The 19480-nt window shown below is 36.8% G+C and overlaps 1 protein-coding gene across 2 annotated transcripts in view; it reads right to left on the reverse strand.

The window, feature by feature from the left end:
* Positions 1 to 1440: 1440 nt before the first annotated feature.
* The window catches only part of carnmt1 (carnosine N-methyltransferase 1), a 42298-nt gene continuing 24258 nt past the window's right edge, over positions 1441 to 19480 (reverse strand). The window contains exons 6-8 of one of the 2 annotated variants that reach the window (XM_060845044.1): positions 18750 to 18863; positions 4613 to 4716; positions 1441 to 2505 (exon numbers count right to left, since the gene is read on the reverse strand). In XM_060845044.1, coding sequence (XP_060701027.1) covers positions 2365 to 2505; positions 4613 to 4716; positions 18750 to 18863 — 359 coding nt within the window. In that variant the 3' untranslated portion in view covers positions 1441 to 2364. Of the gene's footprint in view, positions 2506 to 4612; positions 4717 to 18216; positions 18279 to 18749; positions 18864 to 19480 lie in introns of those variants that run through there. The other variant, XM_060845053.1, reaches the window with a different exon arrangement.

The following is a 19480-nucleotide window of genomic DNA, read 5'->3' on the forward strand; positions in this document are numbered from 1 at the left end:
TTATTTTTCTTTTATCTGATCGTTCTAATATCAAATCTTGTTAAACATTTATCACTTTTCACTAAGCACAATGCATGCTGAGTATAAAATAAATCTCCAATATGGTTTGTACATTTTTCTAGTGTAATGAAACAAAAGGTAATGATTAAAAGTTTTATATCCAAATTTAGGATCACTTCCCACAAATAAATGACCAAAAAACCTCCCAGAATATTTAGAAAAACTTTGGTTAATTAAAAGGTATGTTGATGTAATTGAACATCAAAAAATAACTAATGCTTTTTCACTTCAGAATTGTTAATCTTCAGGATCCCTGATTAAAATAGCAAACGTCAAAGACTTGCACCTATCAATAAAAATGCAGTTATAACTACTGCAAACATTCCACATCAATAGATTACATCTGTACTTGTTTTCTCTTTAATCTTAAGACTTTTGTTTTCAGTGTGTTTTCAGATATACGGTTGAATTTATAATAAATTGTCTCGATGGATCCAAGTAAGTTTCTGGTGAAGTAATAGAACATCAGGATAATCTTGTGGAAATCTTTAAGTTGACATTTTCTTGGAAGTTCAGTTTTGTCTTATTTCAGTCAACATTCTTAAGGGCCAAATATAGTAAACCAATGCCACTTGAAATGCATTTGACAATATAAAAAGCCTTGTATTACAGGCATGGTAATTACGGGTGCAAGACCTTTTTGTTAAAATTATTGGGAAAATTCCTGTACACTATACATGAAGTGCCCAATCACCAACAATTTCTCTTAAACTGTACTCAACTTGGAATTCCCTGAGTCAGCAGAACATACACAGTAGTGATGATATCTACTCTTATTCATAATATAGTATCAACAAGAATATCCTGTTATCACCTGTCATCATGTGGGACTTTTTAAAACTGTACTGCAACATATGAACAAAGTAGTTTAAAATGGCACATTTGTTTTACTGTTACATGTCTGTGAAATACCACCTGTAACGTCAAATTGAGATTTGATACTTAGGAGTTGGATAACACATAGACAGCAATGAGTTTCATGACAGCATTAAGGTGAAAAGCTTGAGCTATTAACCTAATCCTAAAATATCTTTATGGGTTCGAAATACCCTCCAGCCTGTGTTTCTATCAATAAGATCTGGTGAGGATGAGTTCATTCTATGCACCATTATGATAGTCAGGTGCTTGCAATCAAATTGCATGATTGGCATGGCCTCATACAAAGCCTTTTCTGTCAAACATTGCCAAGTACAATCAATGTACATAAATGCGACTGAATCAATGAAAGAACAACGTATGTACGAATACTTGGTGTTTGTTTTGGCACGATGCAAAGCCAGATGTTAAAAAGACCAAGTCATTTTTCAAACAAAGACAAACTGGATACGTACATCATTCATTTCATTATCAATGGACTTTTAAAAATGATTCTATACAGGAAACAACATTGAACATGTAAATTATAGGCAAACCGACAAGTTGTTTCCATTAGAATAATGGCAGCTAATGAGTTTTAAATCACAGTAAGCACAAAGCCAAGGAGCATGAAAGAATGCTAACATTGAGTCAGTCATCAATTCAAATGCCACATTGTCAACATTGTACAATGACAGAGTGACAAAGTTGTTTTTAGTCAAATCACAGCAAAAAATGAATTCCTACGACCTAATTCAAAATGCAGTCACTTCCCCTTTTACACCATTCATACTTCAAGTGGAAAAAGTATCATCTGTTGTAACTGCAAAGGTACCTAGCTAAAAGAATTTCACACATTCAACTCAAAGCCCACTGAGAACTGCAACCGTTCATTAATATTCCAACATCAAAGATGTTAAGATGTAGAGATGGTTCAAGAAAGTTATCCACTTTGCCAAGGTGGAGTAAGTGTGCCTGTGTTAGCATGTGGGCTATGGGGAAGAGGGAACCTCATTAAATATTCTGAAAATTATGGAATGGAGGAAACGAATTGGCTTGATAGACAGTGGGAAGTTAGTTACTGCATGTTCATTCATATCTAAATAAAACAGTCTGGAATACTGTGCATACAAAGGACACCTTGCTAACAGCAACAGTTAGCAAATTAACGTTAGACATTAGATTTTCTTTTCGTTCTTCTCTAACTTTGCTCCTTTTGCTGATTATATGGATAACTCTTTATTTCATTGCACATTTCTAGACGCCCAAAATGAAACTGCTGAGATAGTTTGGAATTCCTGAAGTCGATTTAAAAAGAAAAAGGCACAATTAGAGTACGACGGTCTCTGGAATCATTCAGATTGTCCAGACCTCTAACTTAACTCTTCTTCTTTCTCGGTTTTATATTCTGCAGTCTTGTTATCACAGGAAAAGTCAACATTCCCTTTCTCAACTGTTTACTGGTGGAAAACCATTAAGAGATGGCGAATGTAAAGGTTTTCTGGCTACAAAAAAGACACAATCATAAAGATACTTTAACATAGATTGGTCATTTTCTGTGTATGTTGATGGAACAGAGTTCTTTTCCACCTACAAGAGAAAAGAGCAGATTGATTTTAATCACAGATCTTAATTATTTTTGAATGTAGTGTTATAAAAAATCTCTCAAGGTGGAGTGCAAAAACATGTAAAAAAAAGGAAAGAAAACAGAGAATTTACCATCTACTTTTTCTGCAGTAAAGCTAAATTTTGCATTCTTTTCCTATGACCTTATATGCATCTTTTCATAGATTATTTTTCTAAAGGTTGTAAGCCAATTATTTACACAAGTTAATGTGTTCTGTTGTGTGCTGTTTGTGGCCATTAATTTTTTTAATATATATTAATTTATCCCAATATTTTGCTTACTATTTCTGACTGTATATTTTGTGTTTGTTATAACTACTCCTCAGTATTTTAGCTTCCTCTTTTATCCATTTTTTTGTCAAATTTTATTTTGTTTTCCTCTACCAATACATTACTGGAGTTAAAAAAAAAGAGATTGAGTCATAAGATGAGATGCAGGGAATATCAAGGTTAGTACAGAAATCATGCATGCCTATAGTGCTAATCTCTTCATAAAATTTCCCTATATGCCTAAGCATAAGGATGAATATTATAAAAGATGAAATACAAGGATGTTTGGCCAAATACAGTGAATTCCAGGGTACTAAAAGATGGAAGAAAAGCAGACTTGAATGAGGCATACAAGCCCCCCAAGGGCATACAAACCCCTGTCAGTTTAGGTGTGGAAAGGGAGAACCTGTAACTATGAATCACTATTTGAAAATGGGGGTCGTTTATTTAATTCAGAGATGAAGGGAAAAAAAAAATCCCAGGAAGTCATGAGTTTTTGGAACTTTCTCAGAAGCAGAGTCTTTCAACTTTTTTATAGCGTAGCTGGAGAGATTCTTGGTAGTGAGGGAAAGATTATTGGGAGTAGATGGGGCTGTGAAGTTGACAACCAAATCAGGAATGTTCTTCTGAAATGGCTCAAAAGAAAGCAATGAAAGAAATTCTGACCTTTTATTTTGGCCTCTGGCTACAGGCATGATCATGCTGGACAGGTAATGTGAAATTTGAAGTCTGTGATGTAATTTTTAATTAGCAACTTTTATGCCGAATTATTTCAATGACCGATTTCTTCAAAGTCCTTTTAAGACTCACTGATATTGCAAAGACATCTAACAAGTTACCAGAAACTCTTGAATTTAAATAAATGTCCATTAAATTCAAAAGGGTGCCAATACAACAGACTTCATGGACTTTGACTGTTTTCTTTGGGCATATCTGAGGATATTGCACTCAATCATGTGGCCAAGCTCATGAGTGACAGATTTGCCAGTTAATCTAATTAATACATATTGGGTAGCATAATTTCTAATAACTTTTGCCTACAGATTTAGTACTGGGAACTCAACATTGGATTACAAACAATATACAAGTTAACTGTGAAAGTCTATGTGACAACACAATGTAGCAAACATCCCGAGAGTGGCTTTGCTCCAATTCAACTACAAAGATTACAACCTTATTGCATCCATTCTATGAGAGCTCTGCTTAAAAACAGATTCTTAGTTCAGTGTCTGCTGACATTTCAACCTGAGCCATTTTTCTTAGCAATTTTTAATCAATAGTGACTGGCTTTTTCCATACACCCTCGGCCAGGGCCAAAAGGTAGATCTCAGATCTCCATCAGCTGAAATCACAATCAAACCTTTGTTTTTGGGTATTTCCGAACCACATACTAATTATCAAATCAGTTGAGCTAAGTGGCCCCCAAACCTTTTCGCGAGGGAAACTAAAGAAGTGACATTGCTTCAGGTGTCATTGAATGTGGCAACGCAAATGTGTAGGACAAAGCGAAGACTGCAGATGCTGGAGATCAGAGTCGAGTGTGTGGTGTTGGAAAAGCACAACAGTGTTCAAGCAGCAGGAAACTCAAATGCATAGCAATGAATTTCTATATTATAATAAATGTTCGTAGTTGAGCCAAGAATATGCTTTGCCACAGTTCTCCACTATTGCATGTGGAGGACACCTTAAAAAGAATAAATTAAATAGTGAGAAACTGAGTATGTGGATTGATCATTAGTAGGGGTTATGCTTGTTCCATATTAATGATCTTTTCCACTTCTTATAATGTTCAAGACCTTACCTCGATTTTGAACCCAAACTGAAGTATGCAGTGCCTGATGTCTTCGTAGCTCAGTTCTATTGATTTTTCATTTGCCATATTCTCAAAATGATACAACAAAGGACCTAGGAAAAAATAGCCTAGGTTAGTTGGAACCGTCAAACCATTTAATTTATCAGATTACAAATGAATAAAACTACTCAGAGAGCCACATACACGGAAAGGAATTGTGCCTCAAGTGGTTAATAAAGGGGTCCTACCTGAACTGGGCATTAAATCATATAGAACAATCATGATTTTGTTATGAATTTTGGAAAAATATTTTTTAATTTTATCCCATTACTTTACTTATTGTATGCTGGGAATTATCTGGAACAAATAGTAAATTATTTCTTTAACAACACAATCAAAATTGTTGTTTGAGTCCCCAAATAACACAGATTTACCCCAAAACAAATTACTGCTGTTATTATCTAGTAAGTTTAATACAAGTGAAATAGGCATATTGCATTGTCAAGAGACATAAAAAATGCTGCACAGCCTTCAAACATGTTCTGAAGTTGCTTTTCAAGATTCATAAGTTCTTTCTCATAACTGAAATATATTTAGGAATGCAAAACAATTAGAATGTTTTGTTTGTTGCGTCTATAATGCGCAGACATTGAAAAAGATGATCCAGAACTAATTTAGTTTGAATTTTAAACTTGGTGCACACAATAAAGCTTCAATATCGATGTCATTTTGTCTCCGTGATGACACTGCATTTTGGAGGGACAGTGTATTTTTGGGCAACCTGGCTGGAGTAGTCAGCTGCAGGAGGAACGTCAAAAAAAAAGGACATGATGGACTCAGAGCGGATGTCAGAAAATCTGAGATCTCATCAATTATATATTTTTGACCCGAGAGCTTAGAAGACCTGAAAGATGTCTCAAAAGATTTAGAATGTGTGGCCAGTCATACATTTCCAACATATGGAGCATACAAATAAAGTAAAAATTGAAAAACAGTGAAAAACGCAGATGTTTATAAAGATTTCTGCTAAAAACAGTTATTGTTACACTGAGTTATGTGAAATAAATGCTATATTAGTGCTTTCCACATACTATTTTCTGTATGGTATACAGATTTACAATAGAAAATGCAAGCTGTGAAATTACCACCCTCTTTCCCACTCACGAAATTTAAGGTGTTTTATTTATCATAAAATTTAACTGTCACAACACGGGGTAAAGCGCCCCCGCCCTCCAATTTAAACTTGCAACACAAATGATTTAACGCATGCTGTAATCTGTTAAAATTCAAAAGGCAAAGAACTATCCCAAAAGTCACTATTTAAAGTAAAAATTAAAAACTTAAATTTTTCAAGTCTAACAGAGAATAATTAACCAACAACTAATTACAACTCATTTATCTAAACCTATCTTTTACCTTCCCGTCTACAATACCGGTCCAATTCCACCACCCCCCACCCCCCCAACTCCTGATTAAGATTGACTGAAAAATTCAAATTTCAAAACCAGCCATCTGTCGAATCTTCTCTTGGTATCTTCCTCTGCAGATTTGCTCTTCAGGTCGGTGTTGATCTTTTTTCCTGTGCAAACCCCTTCTCCAGACAGGTACCTCTCAGAGTGTTCTTACTAGCAGTCTACATCTGTTAGTCTTTTGGCAGTTCTCCAACTGTTCAATACTTCCCCTTCTGGTATCTCAAAGCATGGAATCGTTTCATTGGTTTTAATATTGGCAAAATACCAAATTCAAACGATGTGACTTTAGTATCTTGGGATATAATTTAAACTGATTGGCCGAATTTGAATTATTTTGTTGTTTCTCAGAGCAACCCAAGTACTGCTAGCTGCTGGACCAAATATTACATTGTATTCTGTGCGCTTGCTAACTCTTTTAACTCCCTTAAAGGTACAGTACGCCTCTACACCTTCTTAACATTAAAAAAACACCCAGACTGCACACAATCCTCTTCTTACAAATAGATTCTGCTGGTTGTCCTAGATTTAATCATGCATTTGTCTTCTGTAACTGTGTAATTTGCAAACACCATTCAGTCCCCGAAGTTTAAGAATTAAAAATGCGAGGCAAACCTTCAAACAATTCTGACTTTTTCAAATCGCTAAATTTCAGAATGAACATCTGATACAACACTGACTTTGGAGTTCCATTCCTGAATTTTAAAAGGTCCTGTATGTCTAAAAGCTAATATTATAAGACCTGAGGGACAATGTAAGACTTGAGAACTTGGTAGAATTATTCACACAATGAAATAACACTTTCTGTCTGTATTGTGTAAACTGGAAAAAAGATTCAAACTTTGGTATGGCCCCATATGGCTTCATGTCCTTGATTATAAATCACTAATTGATGCATGTATTTTACAGTGCTCAATTTAAATGCAGATTTATTAAAATACAATACAAGGTTCCCTGCATGATGTTGCCATTTACTATTCTCAAGAATGATCTGAATGTTGATATTAGTACAATGGTGTCCAAGTTTGCAGATGATATAAAGGTCCATGTAAGTAATGAGAGAAAACCGCTTTAAGTGGATCATGAAACAATAGGGAAATTGTACATAATCAATATAAATGGTATCTACCTTCTATAAATGTAGTACTGCCATTGGATCTAACCACATGCACAACTATGCACTACTTACAGGAAAGACAAACACAGTTTACTGAAAGAGATGTTTAATTCTGTGAAAGGTTCACATAAGATACTATGAAATAACAGTCAAAGTAAATATAGCACTAGGTTTATTTCCAAGATTTAATATCAATCAAAATAGAATGTTGTCATTAGGTTTGGTGAAGCTCCATTTAGAATACAGCATCCTCTCACATGGTAGAATTTCCACGCTTTGGAAATGGTCAAGAAGAGGGTTAATAGAATAATACTTGGCTTAAACCACCTTAATTACCCAATTCTCAAAATCAACAGAATGCTGAGCAGTTCTCCTGTTGCCTTCACCTCTGGGAAGGAGCCTTCTCCTCTCAAAGAATACATTTTGTCTCATCTGCAGAATTCTCACTCCTCCTTGACTCCTCCCAATGGCCTTTTGTTCCTCATTAGATCTTTCTATTGGAAGCTGCTAGCTTAAAAGTGGCCATCTCAAATTCTTTAATCGGCCTCCATCTAAACTTGCAATAGTGTGTTTTGAAGTTGTTATTTGGTTTACCGAGGCTGGTTGATTCTTAGCAAATGTTTCGCCTCCTGACTGGGGGTCAACTTCAGTGCTGTGTAGTCTCTGGATGAAGTGCTTTTGTTATGATCTGCTCAGAATTTATACAGTTCTGTCTGTCAAGGCGGGTGGTTTTATTTCCGGTTTTGTGCAGTGGTAGTCTGCAGATGGGGTCTATTTCAACATATTTGTTTCGAACCAGTAGATGAATACCAGGTCTCTAGGAATCCCTGAGCTTGTCTTTGTTTTGCGTGTCCCAGTATTGGAACAGTGTCTCAGTTTTGGAACAGTGTCCCAGTTGAATTGGTGTCCTTCATTAACAACATGTTGACTTGAGGGACAGCTGGTCATGTCACTTTGTTGCAAGCTGATGCTTATGTATTCTGGTGGTGGGTCTCCTGCCCATTTGTCCTTTGTAATGTTTCTCACAGTTGCTGCATGGTATTTTCTATGTCACATTCACCCTGAATGTTGTGTGAATAGGGTCTTTTGTCTTGGAGTCTAGTAGTCAGTTCTGAAATGTTTTTAATATAGGGTAGGGTGGTCAGAGTATTGGGGCGCACAGTATTTTCTTGGTGTTGTTTGTTTGCTAGACATCAGCGGATGAAACTGTTAAGGTACCCATTATTAGAAAAGACTTTGCACAGGTGTTCCTCCTCCTTTTTGCTGAGCTCTGCAGTGTTGCAGTGTGTTATAGCTCATTTAAACAGAGTCTTGACACAGCTCTGTTTGTGAACGTTGGGATGGTTACTGTTGTAGTTGAGAATCTGGTCTGTGTGTAGCCTTGCTAGATACTTTGGTAAGGAATTCATTGTTGGTCGTTCGACCTACCAGCACATTTCAGAAGAGGAGTTGGTTGTTTTTCTCTTCTCTGGTGAACCGGATCCTGGTGAATATGCTATTAATAAGGTGGTACGTGCTTTCGAACTTGGTCTGTTTAATGATAATGAAGGTATCATCCATGTATCTGATCTATAGTTTGGGCTGAATGTGGGAGATGGCTGTGCTTTCTAGTCTCTGCGTTACTGCTTTGGCAATGAGTCCTGAGATGGGTGAGCCTCCGGGCATTCTACTAATTTGTCCATACACTTGGTCATTAAAGACAAAGTGTGGGGTAAGGCATAGGTCCATTAATTTCAGCACAATTATCTTTTCTGCTAGCTTCATTGGTGGTCTGTGTTGTCCGTTTGTCTAGAAATTCGGCCAGTGTTTCATTTGCCAGTGTTATACTGATAGAAGTGAACAGCATTGTAATGCTAAATGAGACCATAAGTTCATCCTCGTCGATTTTTGTATCTCTGATGTTGTACTTTAGAAATGCAGAGATCTTGGGAGTGATCTGGTAGGGATGTTAAAATTAATAAGAGGAATGGACTGTATACATAATGGATTATTTCAATTAGATATGCTTGAATAAACTAGGGGTCATTTGCATAAATTGTACAAGGGTACAAAGAGGTTACAGGTCAGAGAATTGCCCTTTTCCAGGAACGTAGAGTTTTATATCATATTCAAAAAATATGAGCATTTTCTGGCTGGGTCACTTTTACTGACTTGCCCTAGTGGCCTCAAGAAAGTGGCAGTGAGCTACCTTTTTGAATTGTTGCAGTCCATTTTCTGTATTATGCCTACAGAGCTGTGAGGGAGGGAATTTCAGATTTTGACCCAGCGACACTGAAGAAATGGCAACACACATTCAAGTCAGGATAGTGAGTGGCTTGGATGGGATCTGGCAGAATGTGGCGTTTCATGTATCAGCTGCCCTTGTTTGTCTAGATGGTAGTTGTTGTTGGTTTGAAAACTGCTGTATAAGAAGCCTTGTGAATTTCTGTAGTAGATGGTACACACTACTGCTACTCTGTATCAGTGGACAAAGAAGCTAATATTTGAAAATGTGGTTCCAATTAAGTAGGTTGCTTTGTCTTAGATGGTGTCAAGTTTCTTAAGTGTTGTTGAAGCTGTACATATCCAAGCAAATGCAGGTTATACCATCACTCCTGATTTTAGGCTTGTAATGGTGGACAGGCTTTGGGGAGTTTTGTTTTTAAATTCATCCATGTGATGTTGGCATCGTATTGCCCATCCTTAATTATCCAAATAGTAACTAAGAGCCAGCCACATTGTTGTGGGTCTGGAATCACTTGTAGGCGAGGCCAGGGATGGATGGCAATTTCCTTCCTTAAAGGATATGAGTCAGGAGGTGAGTTTTTCATTGCAGTTTTCCTGGTCTCTTCTCTGCTCTCACAGTCGTGCTACTTATATGGCCAGTTCAGTTCAACTTCTGGTCAATCGTAACCCTCACATGTTGACAGTGTGGTTGAACAAGTTACTGGTGGCATTGTGAACCACACTGTTAGAAGCAATCACAACCACTTGCAGCAAATTCAATGGACCAACTGGTGTTTTCCTGTCAACCATCTTCTTACATATATAAAATTGAATATATTAGGTGTTTGGATTCTCATTGGATTATTCCAACTAAAATAAAGTTTCTAGTCTAGAAATAATTTTAGTATTGCCTTTTTCTTCTTGTTCTAACTATTATCTGCATTCGTAACAGAGTTTTAAAACTTGTTGGGGTTGGCAAATTACAGTTTTCTTCAAGGATTAAATCATATTTGAAAAAAACAAAACCTTACAATATAAGGTTGTTATAAAACTATATAGTTTGAACACTATACAGTTTGGAAACAAAATGTGATATGATTTGGCTTTCAAATATAGTTTCCAATAATCTGGCAAATGTTATGACAACTAAACATTACTGACACATTACTTCCAGGGCAAATCCTTTTTTTCCATTGATGGGATTGGGTGCTACTAGCAAAACCAGCATCTGTTGTCCATCACTAATTACCCTTGAACACAACGGTTTTCAAAATGCAGTTAAAAAAGAATCATGTTCATGTGGAATCAATGCAAATCTGAGTAAGAATTTCAGATTTTCTCTTCAAGGACCTGAGTGAACCAGATAGGTTTTGCGACAGTTAGTGACTTGGCACCATTGTTGAGACTCTCTTTTCAATTTCCAGATTTAATTAATTAAATTCAAATTTCATCAATTACCACAATTGGATATGAGCCCAAGTGTCCATGGCATTAGTCTATGCAGCAAGATATCTTAAATTTGCAGCATATACTATGGTCATCATATGACATACATACGACCAGATAACCAGTTTTACAGTTTTATATAACTTGAAAGGAGCTGGACCAATTAAGCATACAAATTAGGAAAAGGCAAACATGTTTAGTGGTATGTATGCAAAATAAAACATCTTGGTATAATCTAAGGGTTAAATTCACTAAAAGTGTACCAATATAATCCTGGTAATGATTTAGCTTTTACCCTTACAAAGAAACTATGATCCCATTTTATGATAAATTAAAAAGCAACTCTAAGGCTAGGTTAATAACTCACAAATAACAGAGTTCATAGACATGTGTCAGGAAGAAAAATTCTCCTTATTCATTAATTAACAAAAAGACTTTGAAGCCTTACTTAAGGATTTGTTTGAGAAAGACTACAGCCTCTTGGGTGGAAAGTTACGGAATGAGAATCAAGCAAGGAGGGAAGAAAACAATAGACAATCTTCCACCTCAAGGCAATCACTAAAATAGATCTCTATCTCAAAGAACTGAGTATGAACAAATTAGTGTCAACTGAAAACTATGCAATATCATTAAGGAGGTTGTGAATTAATGAAGAGGTCAGAAAAAGATTTAAAGGTGGGTATGAAAACTGATTTTTCAGTATTTGAGAAAGGTCTGATCAACTGGTAAAAAAAAATTTAAATCAATCTGTTCAGAGATGCTGTTTTACACCTCTGCAGCAGAACCAGAGGCTGCTGACTTAAAGGTAGGGACACAACCAATTCACCATTAGAGCCCCCTAGGCTACTGCACCTGGCATTCCCAGATGCTCTCACATCCAAGTACTAACCAAGGCTGAATCTGTTAGATTCTGAGATAAAGCCATATCAAACTAGCATAGCCACTGGCACTGATCAACTTGTATACCATGTTAGAAACAATAACTTGTTCCAATTCTCTGGCTAAAACTCAAGACTTTTTCCTTAATATTGGCATTGACTATGCATTTGTATTTGTAATTAAATTATCACAATCAATTCTGAAACACAGGAAAAACTGGCATTTTGTAAGGATCTTATCAATCGGGGTAGTCAGCATGGATTTGAGGGAAAGTTGTGATTTACTAACTTAATTTTTTTTAAAATAATGATGAGAGAGTGGATGTAATTTAGTCGGATTTTTTTGTAATGCATTTGACAACCCACAGGAGACTGGTCAGGAAAGTAAAAGCTAGGGGGATTGAGGAGAATGTGAGGAGTTGGATCCAACATTGGGTCAGCAACAGGAAACAAATGATAATGGTCAATAGATGTCTTTGCAAATGGAAACATTTTCCAATGGTATCCCATAGGGTTCAGCGTTGACCCCTTGCTATTTGTTGTATATATTAATGATTTGGACTTAAATGTGAAAGGCATGATGAGGAAACATGCAGATGGCATAAAAATCAGCTGTGGTATTGACAGTGAAAAGGACAGCTGTTGACTCCTGAAATACATCAATGATTTGAATGTGTGGAAAAGTGACAAATGGAATTCCATCTTGAGAATTGTGGCATAAAACATTGGGGAGTGAGAACAGACCAAGAAAATACACAATAAGTGCAACAATATTGAGAGGAGTAGAAGGAGTGAGGCACCTTGGAATACATACCCACAAGTTCTTTAAGATGGTAGGACAAGAAGGTAACGAGGTAATGAAAGTATTTGAAATGTTTCCATTCAATGGACAAACAATTAAAAAGGCAGAGCAGAATCAAAAGGTGAGGATTAAGAGAAATTTCACCCTGAACATCAAAGATCAAAATTTATGATTTGAAACAAAGACACATTTACATGCTTAGGAACTCTCTTTGAGGACAACCTAAAACCTGTTTATTAAAATGTTATACAAAATCTAGCATGTTTTGATCAGTTAGAACAAACTCAGTACTGTGAAGTAAATTTGGTGAACAGCAAGAAAAACTATAAGTGCAATGTTGTATAAATGATGGCAAAATGGTGGCTTTGGGTTGAGATCAGCCAAAGGTGACACTTGTAAACCACGAGAGCAAGTGGGACTCAAAATTAATTCTTTGATGTCTCCAAACCCATGAATTTGATGCAATTATGAATCTCTCTTTACCAAAAACTTAAGAAAATCAAAGTCATGATCAAAAGTACTGGAGGAAGAAAAATTTTTTAAATCATATCGCGTAGTTCTAGATTTCCCTGGAAGGGAAAACAATCAACCCCTTCCTTGTCAAGTTCCTTGAATAATTCCTTTGTTACAAGAATAAACTCAATGAACCTTCTCTAAATGACTTCCAAAACAAGTATATCTATATGCAGTAAGTGGGATGGGATGGGGTGGGGTGGGGTGAGGTAGGTGGTTCAATGGTTAGTAATGCTGCCTCACAGCACCAGGAACCCAGGTTCAATTCCACCTTTGGGTGACTTACTGAGTTTGCAAACTCTCTCAACGTCTGCGTGGGTTTCCCCCAGGTGTTCTGGTTTACTGCCACAGTCCAAAGATGTGTAGGTTAGGAGGACTGGCCATGCTAAATTGCCTTAGAAGTCAGGGATATGCAGACTACTTCAATTAGGGGTTAGATCTGGATGGATGCTCTTCAGAGGGTCAGTGTGGACACAATGTGTTGAATGGCCTACTTCCACACTGTAGGATTCTATGATCTGACCGAACCAATGTCCTAGCAAGCCTTTCCTATTTTCATCTCCAGCCCTTGCAATGCCTACATTCAATTAGCCTTCTATATTTCCTGGTTGCTAACTTTGAGAGGCTCACACATGAAACATTCAGGATTCCTCTGTACTGCAAAACTCTACTGATGCCCTCTAAGAAATCAATTTTCTGCTTTACTCATCTTCCTGCCAAAATAGACAGCCTCACATTTGAAAAATTGCACATCATCTGCCAATTTTTTATCCACTCACTCAAGTGATCTATCTCCCGTTTAAGGCGCTTTGTATCCTCCTCAACTTGCTTTTCAACCTGCCTTTGTATTGTCAGAGGATATGGCTACAATATTTGGTTCCTTTACCAAAGTCATTCTTGACAAGAGATGTCATATTTAGGGCATTCCACTCTGTTGGGCTCATTCCAGAATCTAGGGAATGTTGGGAGATTACAGTCAAAGCGGGTATAATTTGTGCAGTCACTTCTTTTAAGACTGTCAGGACTAGAGGAGTTGCCAACCTTTAGTATTATTAAATATCCCAGTAGTCTTTGCCTAGAGATTGTTTTATGTTCCTTCATCCCTTTTGCCTCAATTTTCTACAATTCTTGAAATGTATGTATTTTGCATCAGTGTTTACTGTGGAAAAGCATATAGAAGATATAGAATGTAGGGAAATAGATGGTGACATTTTTGCTAAATGTCCATATTACAGAGGAGGAAGTGCTGAATGTCTCGAAACGCATCAAAGTGGGTAACTCCCCAGGAGCTGATCAGGTGTACCCTAGAAATCTGTGGGAAGCTAGAGAAGTGATTGCTGGGCCTCTTACTGAGATATTTGTATCATCAATAGTCACAGGTGAGGTGCCGAAAGACTGGAGGTTGGCAAAAGTGGTGCCATGATTAGAAGGGTGGTATGGACAAGCCAGGGAATTACAGACCAGTGAGCTGGACGTCGGTGGTGGGCAAGTTGTTGGAGGGAATCTGGAGGGACAGGATGTACATATATTTGGAAAGGCAAGGACTGATTACAGATAGTCAACATGGCTTTGTGCGTGGGAAATCATGTCTCACAAACTTGATTCAGTCTTTTGAAGAAGTAACAAAGAGGATTGATGAGGGCAGAGTGATAGATGTGATCTATATGGACTTCAGTAAGGCGTTCTACAAGGATCCCCATGAGAAACTGGTTAGCAAGGTTAGATTTCATAGAATACAGGGAGAACTAGCCATTTGGATACAGAACTGGCTCAAAGGTAGAAGACAGAGGGTGGTGGTGGAGGGCTGTTTTTCAGACTGGAGGCCTGTGACCAGTGGAGTGCCACAAGGATTGGTGCTGGGTCCTCTACTTTTTGTCATTTACATAAATGATTTGAGTGTGAGCAAAAGAGGTATAGTTTGTAAGTTTGCAGGTGACACCAAAATTGGAGGTGTAATGGACAGCAAAGAAGGTTACCTCAGATTACAATGGGATCTTGACCAGATGGGCCAATGGGCTGAGAAGTGGCAGGTGGAATTTGATTCAGATAAATGCGAGGTGCTGCACTTTGGGAAAGCAAATCTTAGCAGGAGGTATACACTTAATGGTCAGGTCCTAGGGAGTGTTGCTGAACAAAGACACTTTGGAGTACAGATTCATTGCTCCTTGAAAGTGGAGTCGCAGGTAGATAGGATAGTGAAGGCGGCATTTGGTATGCTTTCCTTTATTGCTCAGAGTATTGAGTACAGGAGTTGGGAAGTCATGTTGCGGCTGTACAGGACATTGGTTAGGCCACTGTTGGAATATTGCATGCAATTCTTGTTTCCTTCCTATTGGAAAGCTGTTGTAAAACTTGAAAGGGTTCAGAAAAGATTTACAAGGATGTTGCCAGGGTTGGAGGATTTGAGCTGTGTGGAGAGGCTGAACAGGCTGGGGCTGTTTTCCCTGGAGCATCGGAGGTTGAGGGGTGACCTTATAGTGGTTTACAAAATCATTAGGGGCATGGATAGGATAAACAGACAAAGTCTTTTCCCTTGGGTCGGGGAGTCCAGAACTTAAGGGCATAGGTTTAGGGTGAGAGGGGAAAGATATAAAGGAAACCTAAGAGGCAACGTTTTCATGCAGAGGGTGAGACATGTATGGAATGAGCTGCCAGAGGAAGTGGTGGAGGCTGCTACAATTGCAACATTTAAAAGGCATTTGGATGGGTATATGAATAGGAAGGGTTTGGAGGGATATGGGCTGGGTGCTGGCTGGTGGGATTAGATTGGGTTGGGATATCGGCATGGACAGGTTGGACCAAAGGGTCTGTTTCCATGCTGTACATCTGTATGACTCTATTTGTGTAATCGATTACAAAGATAGATAAAAATGCTTGTTCACTGCCATTTCGTTATCCTCATTACCAATTCCCCAATCTCATCCTCCATGGGATCAACATATACTTGAGCTTCTCTTTTCCTTTCTATATAGTTGCAGAATGATTTACTGTATTTTTGTTTTCCTTATTAATTTTTCCAGGTATTCAATATTTTTCCTATGCTTTTTAAAAGTCATTCTTTGCTGATTAACTTTTTCCAACATTTTCTTTCAAATTTATTACCATTCTTCATTTCCTTAATTGCCATAGATAATGATCCTTCACATGCAGGTTTTCTTTCTCAATAGAATATGTAACAAAACTTGTAATTGCAATAAGAAATAAACAAATATAGAAAGCTGATTTTTTTGATTTTTTTTGTTACTGTTTCTTGTGTGCTATTTTAAAATTATTTTCTTTTCACAGCTGCAGACTATAATAGCTTCATTCTCTTAAATTCTGCAACATTGACTATTTTGTGGAATGGTAAATTTAGTTAAAATAAGAATGTAAGAATTCAATGTCTAATTGCAAAAGCTAACATTGCTACAATACAAAGAGGAATTGTAAGTAGTACGTTAATACACTTCAAGTCAACTTGAATGATCTTTTCCTCACAGAAGGAAACATTCAGCTTACATACATGCTTGCCCATTTGCAGTGTATAACTTACTACATACTCTAAGTAAACAATAAGACAACACTGTTCCTGAAACAGCTATCAAGTGCAATGTATCAAAAATATTTGAATACAAGTCAAAAATGATGATGTTAATATCATCTGAAAATCCTGTAAGAATGTCTGAAAGAAAGGTTCGAGGTTAGAGTCTATTTGTTTTCCAACCTCGAATCAGAGTGGTGAGAATACAGACGGACTCTAATCCGCATCTTTAATGCATCGTCTGAGCTGAGATGTCGCACTTCGTTTATAAAACCTTAAGTTACCTCAGAAAGGTGACTTAAAAGAAATTCTGGGATTTACATATTAATGAATCAAAACCCGCAACTCATTCAAAGTGATTAAAGACTTAATAGCAATCTAGGTATGTCAAATATATCGCATCAGTGTATGACACTTTGATCTGTTACTATAAATTCTATGTCCTACAATCCTGCCACACGAGTTCCCTGATGAAGGAGCAGCACTTCGAAAGCTTATACTTCAAAATAAACCTTCTGGACTATAACCTGGTGTTGTGTGATTTTTAACTTTGTCCACCCCAGTCCAACACTATTCAAAGACATTCAAGCCTCCAAGCTATGAACAGCGTCACAGAATTCATCTGGATTCACTGGAGTAAAGATGAAGAAAAGGAGACATTTTCCAGGTCTTTAAAATGCTCAAATACAATGATAATTCAAATGATAATTGGTCATTTACCTTTAAATCAGATTACCAAATCGAACACAGCAAAATTAACGAGAATTGGAAGGAAATTTCTCCCTTTGCATAGAGAAAATGTGGAACACACTCAGATTCAGAGCAAAGTTGCATTCATGACTTAAAAAAAAAACTGGTGAAGAAAAGATAATGTAAGAATAAGTCGGGATAGAGGTATTCAAGTAATCCATGGAACAAAGTGATCTCTGCCACAGAGGCTGTGAAAATATTTATGCAAACCAATTATTCAATTTTGAATAGTGTAACATTTCTGATGGAGTAGGCAGTGTAAAAGAAAAAGTACATGAAATTTTCCCTCGGGTAATTTAATAAATGTGGTAGATTTCATGATAAATTCAGCCGACAGAAAAGCAAGTCTGACAGTCAAGTCACATCCTCAATTTACAATTCACTGAAAAGTAATGTTTTTTAGACTGATCAATTAGCATATACTTAATATACAACTAGCAGCATACAATGTTAATTTCAAAATATTTAGTTCCCAACTAACAGTTTGAGAACAAAATATAAACGTTCAAAAAGCACAAAACAAAAACAACTTTCTTTTAAAATATTTTAAATCTTTACAATTAAACACATAATGCATTTTTTTTTAGTTTTGAATTTTACCGATCTTGAAAATTTCCATAACATTCTTTGAGTCAAAACCTATTCTGTTTAAAATTTACTTCAACAATACTCTGATGAAAATATCTAAACTCCGTCACAGCCAAAAGCTGCTCCATTGTCATATCATCCACTTTTTTTGAGGTCAAGGTTCAGTGTCTACCAATATTCTGCCACTCAAACATTAATAACTTAATTAACGAGCATTCACCCTGATCATATATAGCTAGGTTTTTGTCACTTCACTCATCTGCTTAGTTTATATATAAAATTAAAGGTAAAATAAAACACAATCTGCAGAATAATGGTCACCTACAAAGAGTCTTCAAGGTGCTTTCTTTATCAGGTTTTGCACTTTGCACGAAGTATTTGTGTTGTCTATATAAGGAAATAGGTGGAAAAGCATCAGAGGAACATAATTTAAAATACTACTAGTGCTTTTGTTACATTTAATATTGCTGTAGTACATTTACAAAAGCAGATACCATCATGTTCACATTTTACATTGTTATGGCTATACCTTAAGGAATCAAGGCAGTTGTGATCATTATTTCTGAAGGAAACAGAACTGAAATACAAAAAGGTTTTTCCTCAAATATATGTCCATTGATTTGGCAACATCAATTTATACACTTGAGGTTTAAAAACGGAAACATTGTCATACAGCTAATTATGTGCGAATCTGGCTTTATTAATTCCTGAGACTGATTCAAATGCTAAAATATTTGATGCTTATATCTTAAGAGATACACATATATACATATAAATATATACTCTATTTATAAAAGTTTAAATTGTAGAGATAGATATGCTCTTAGATATAGTTGCAATATTGATCAGTTTACTCACCAAGATTTATCCATATCCCACCATGTTTCAGGATCTTCCATATTGTTTCAATGTAATCAACAACATTATGTGCTGTGTCAATGAAGAAACATGTTGCTACACAATCCCATGTGTCTGTTGATACAAAAAAGCTGAAGTTATTTTCCACTTTTATAACATGAAGAGCTGTGAAAGTATTTCATCCATGCTTTCAACAAACTCTTAAGACAATAATTATGATAATGGTGGGCTCAGTGGTAAGCACTGCTGCCTCACAGCACCAGGCACCCAAGTTCAAATCCAGCCTCGGGCAACTCTCTGTGTGGAGTTTGCACGTTGTCCCTGTGTCTGCATGGGTTTACTCCAGGCATGCCGATTTCCTCCCACAGTCCAAAGGTGTGCAGGTTAGGTGAATTGGCCATGCTAAATTGCCCATAGTGCACAGTGATGTGTAGGTTAGGTGTATTAGTCAAAGAACGTGTAGAGTAATGGGGTAAAGGAATGGGTCTGGTTGGGTAACTCGCTGAAGGGTCCATGTGGACTTGTTAGGCCAAATGACCTGTTTCCACACTATAGGGATGCAATTCTATGAATGTATGAACATTTAGGTTCAGCTGCACCCAGGCAAATCTCTAACATATAGATACCTAAAGTTCACTAGATCAGCTATGAACACTATGGACAGGAGTATCTTGGCCAGGGACTTGTTGAAAGGCAGGGGTGCACTACTATCTTAGCTGTAAGAAATAGCT

This window comes from Hemiscyllium ocellatum, chromosome 2, assembly GCF_020745735.1.
Source record: "Hemiscyllium ocellatum isolate sHemOce1 chromosome 2, sHemOce1.pat.X.cur, whole genome shotgun sequence".
NCBI lineage: Eukaryota > Metazoa > Chordata > Chondrichthyes > Orectolobiformes > Hemiscylliidae > Hemiscyllium > Hemiscyllium ocellatum.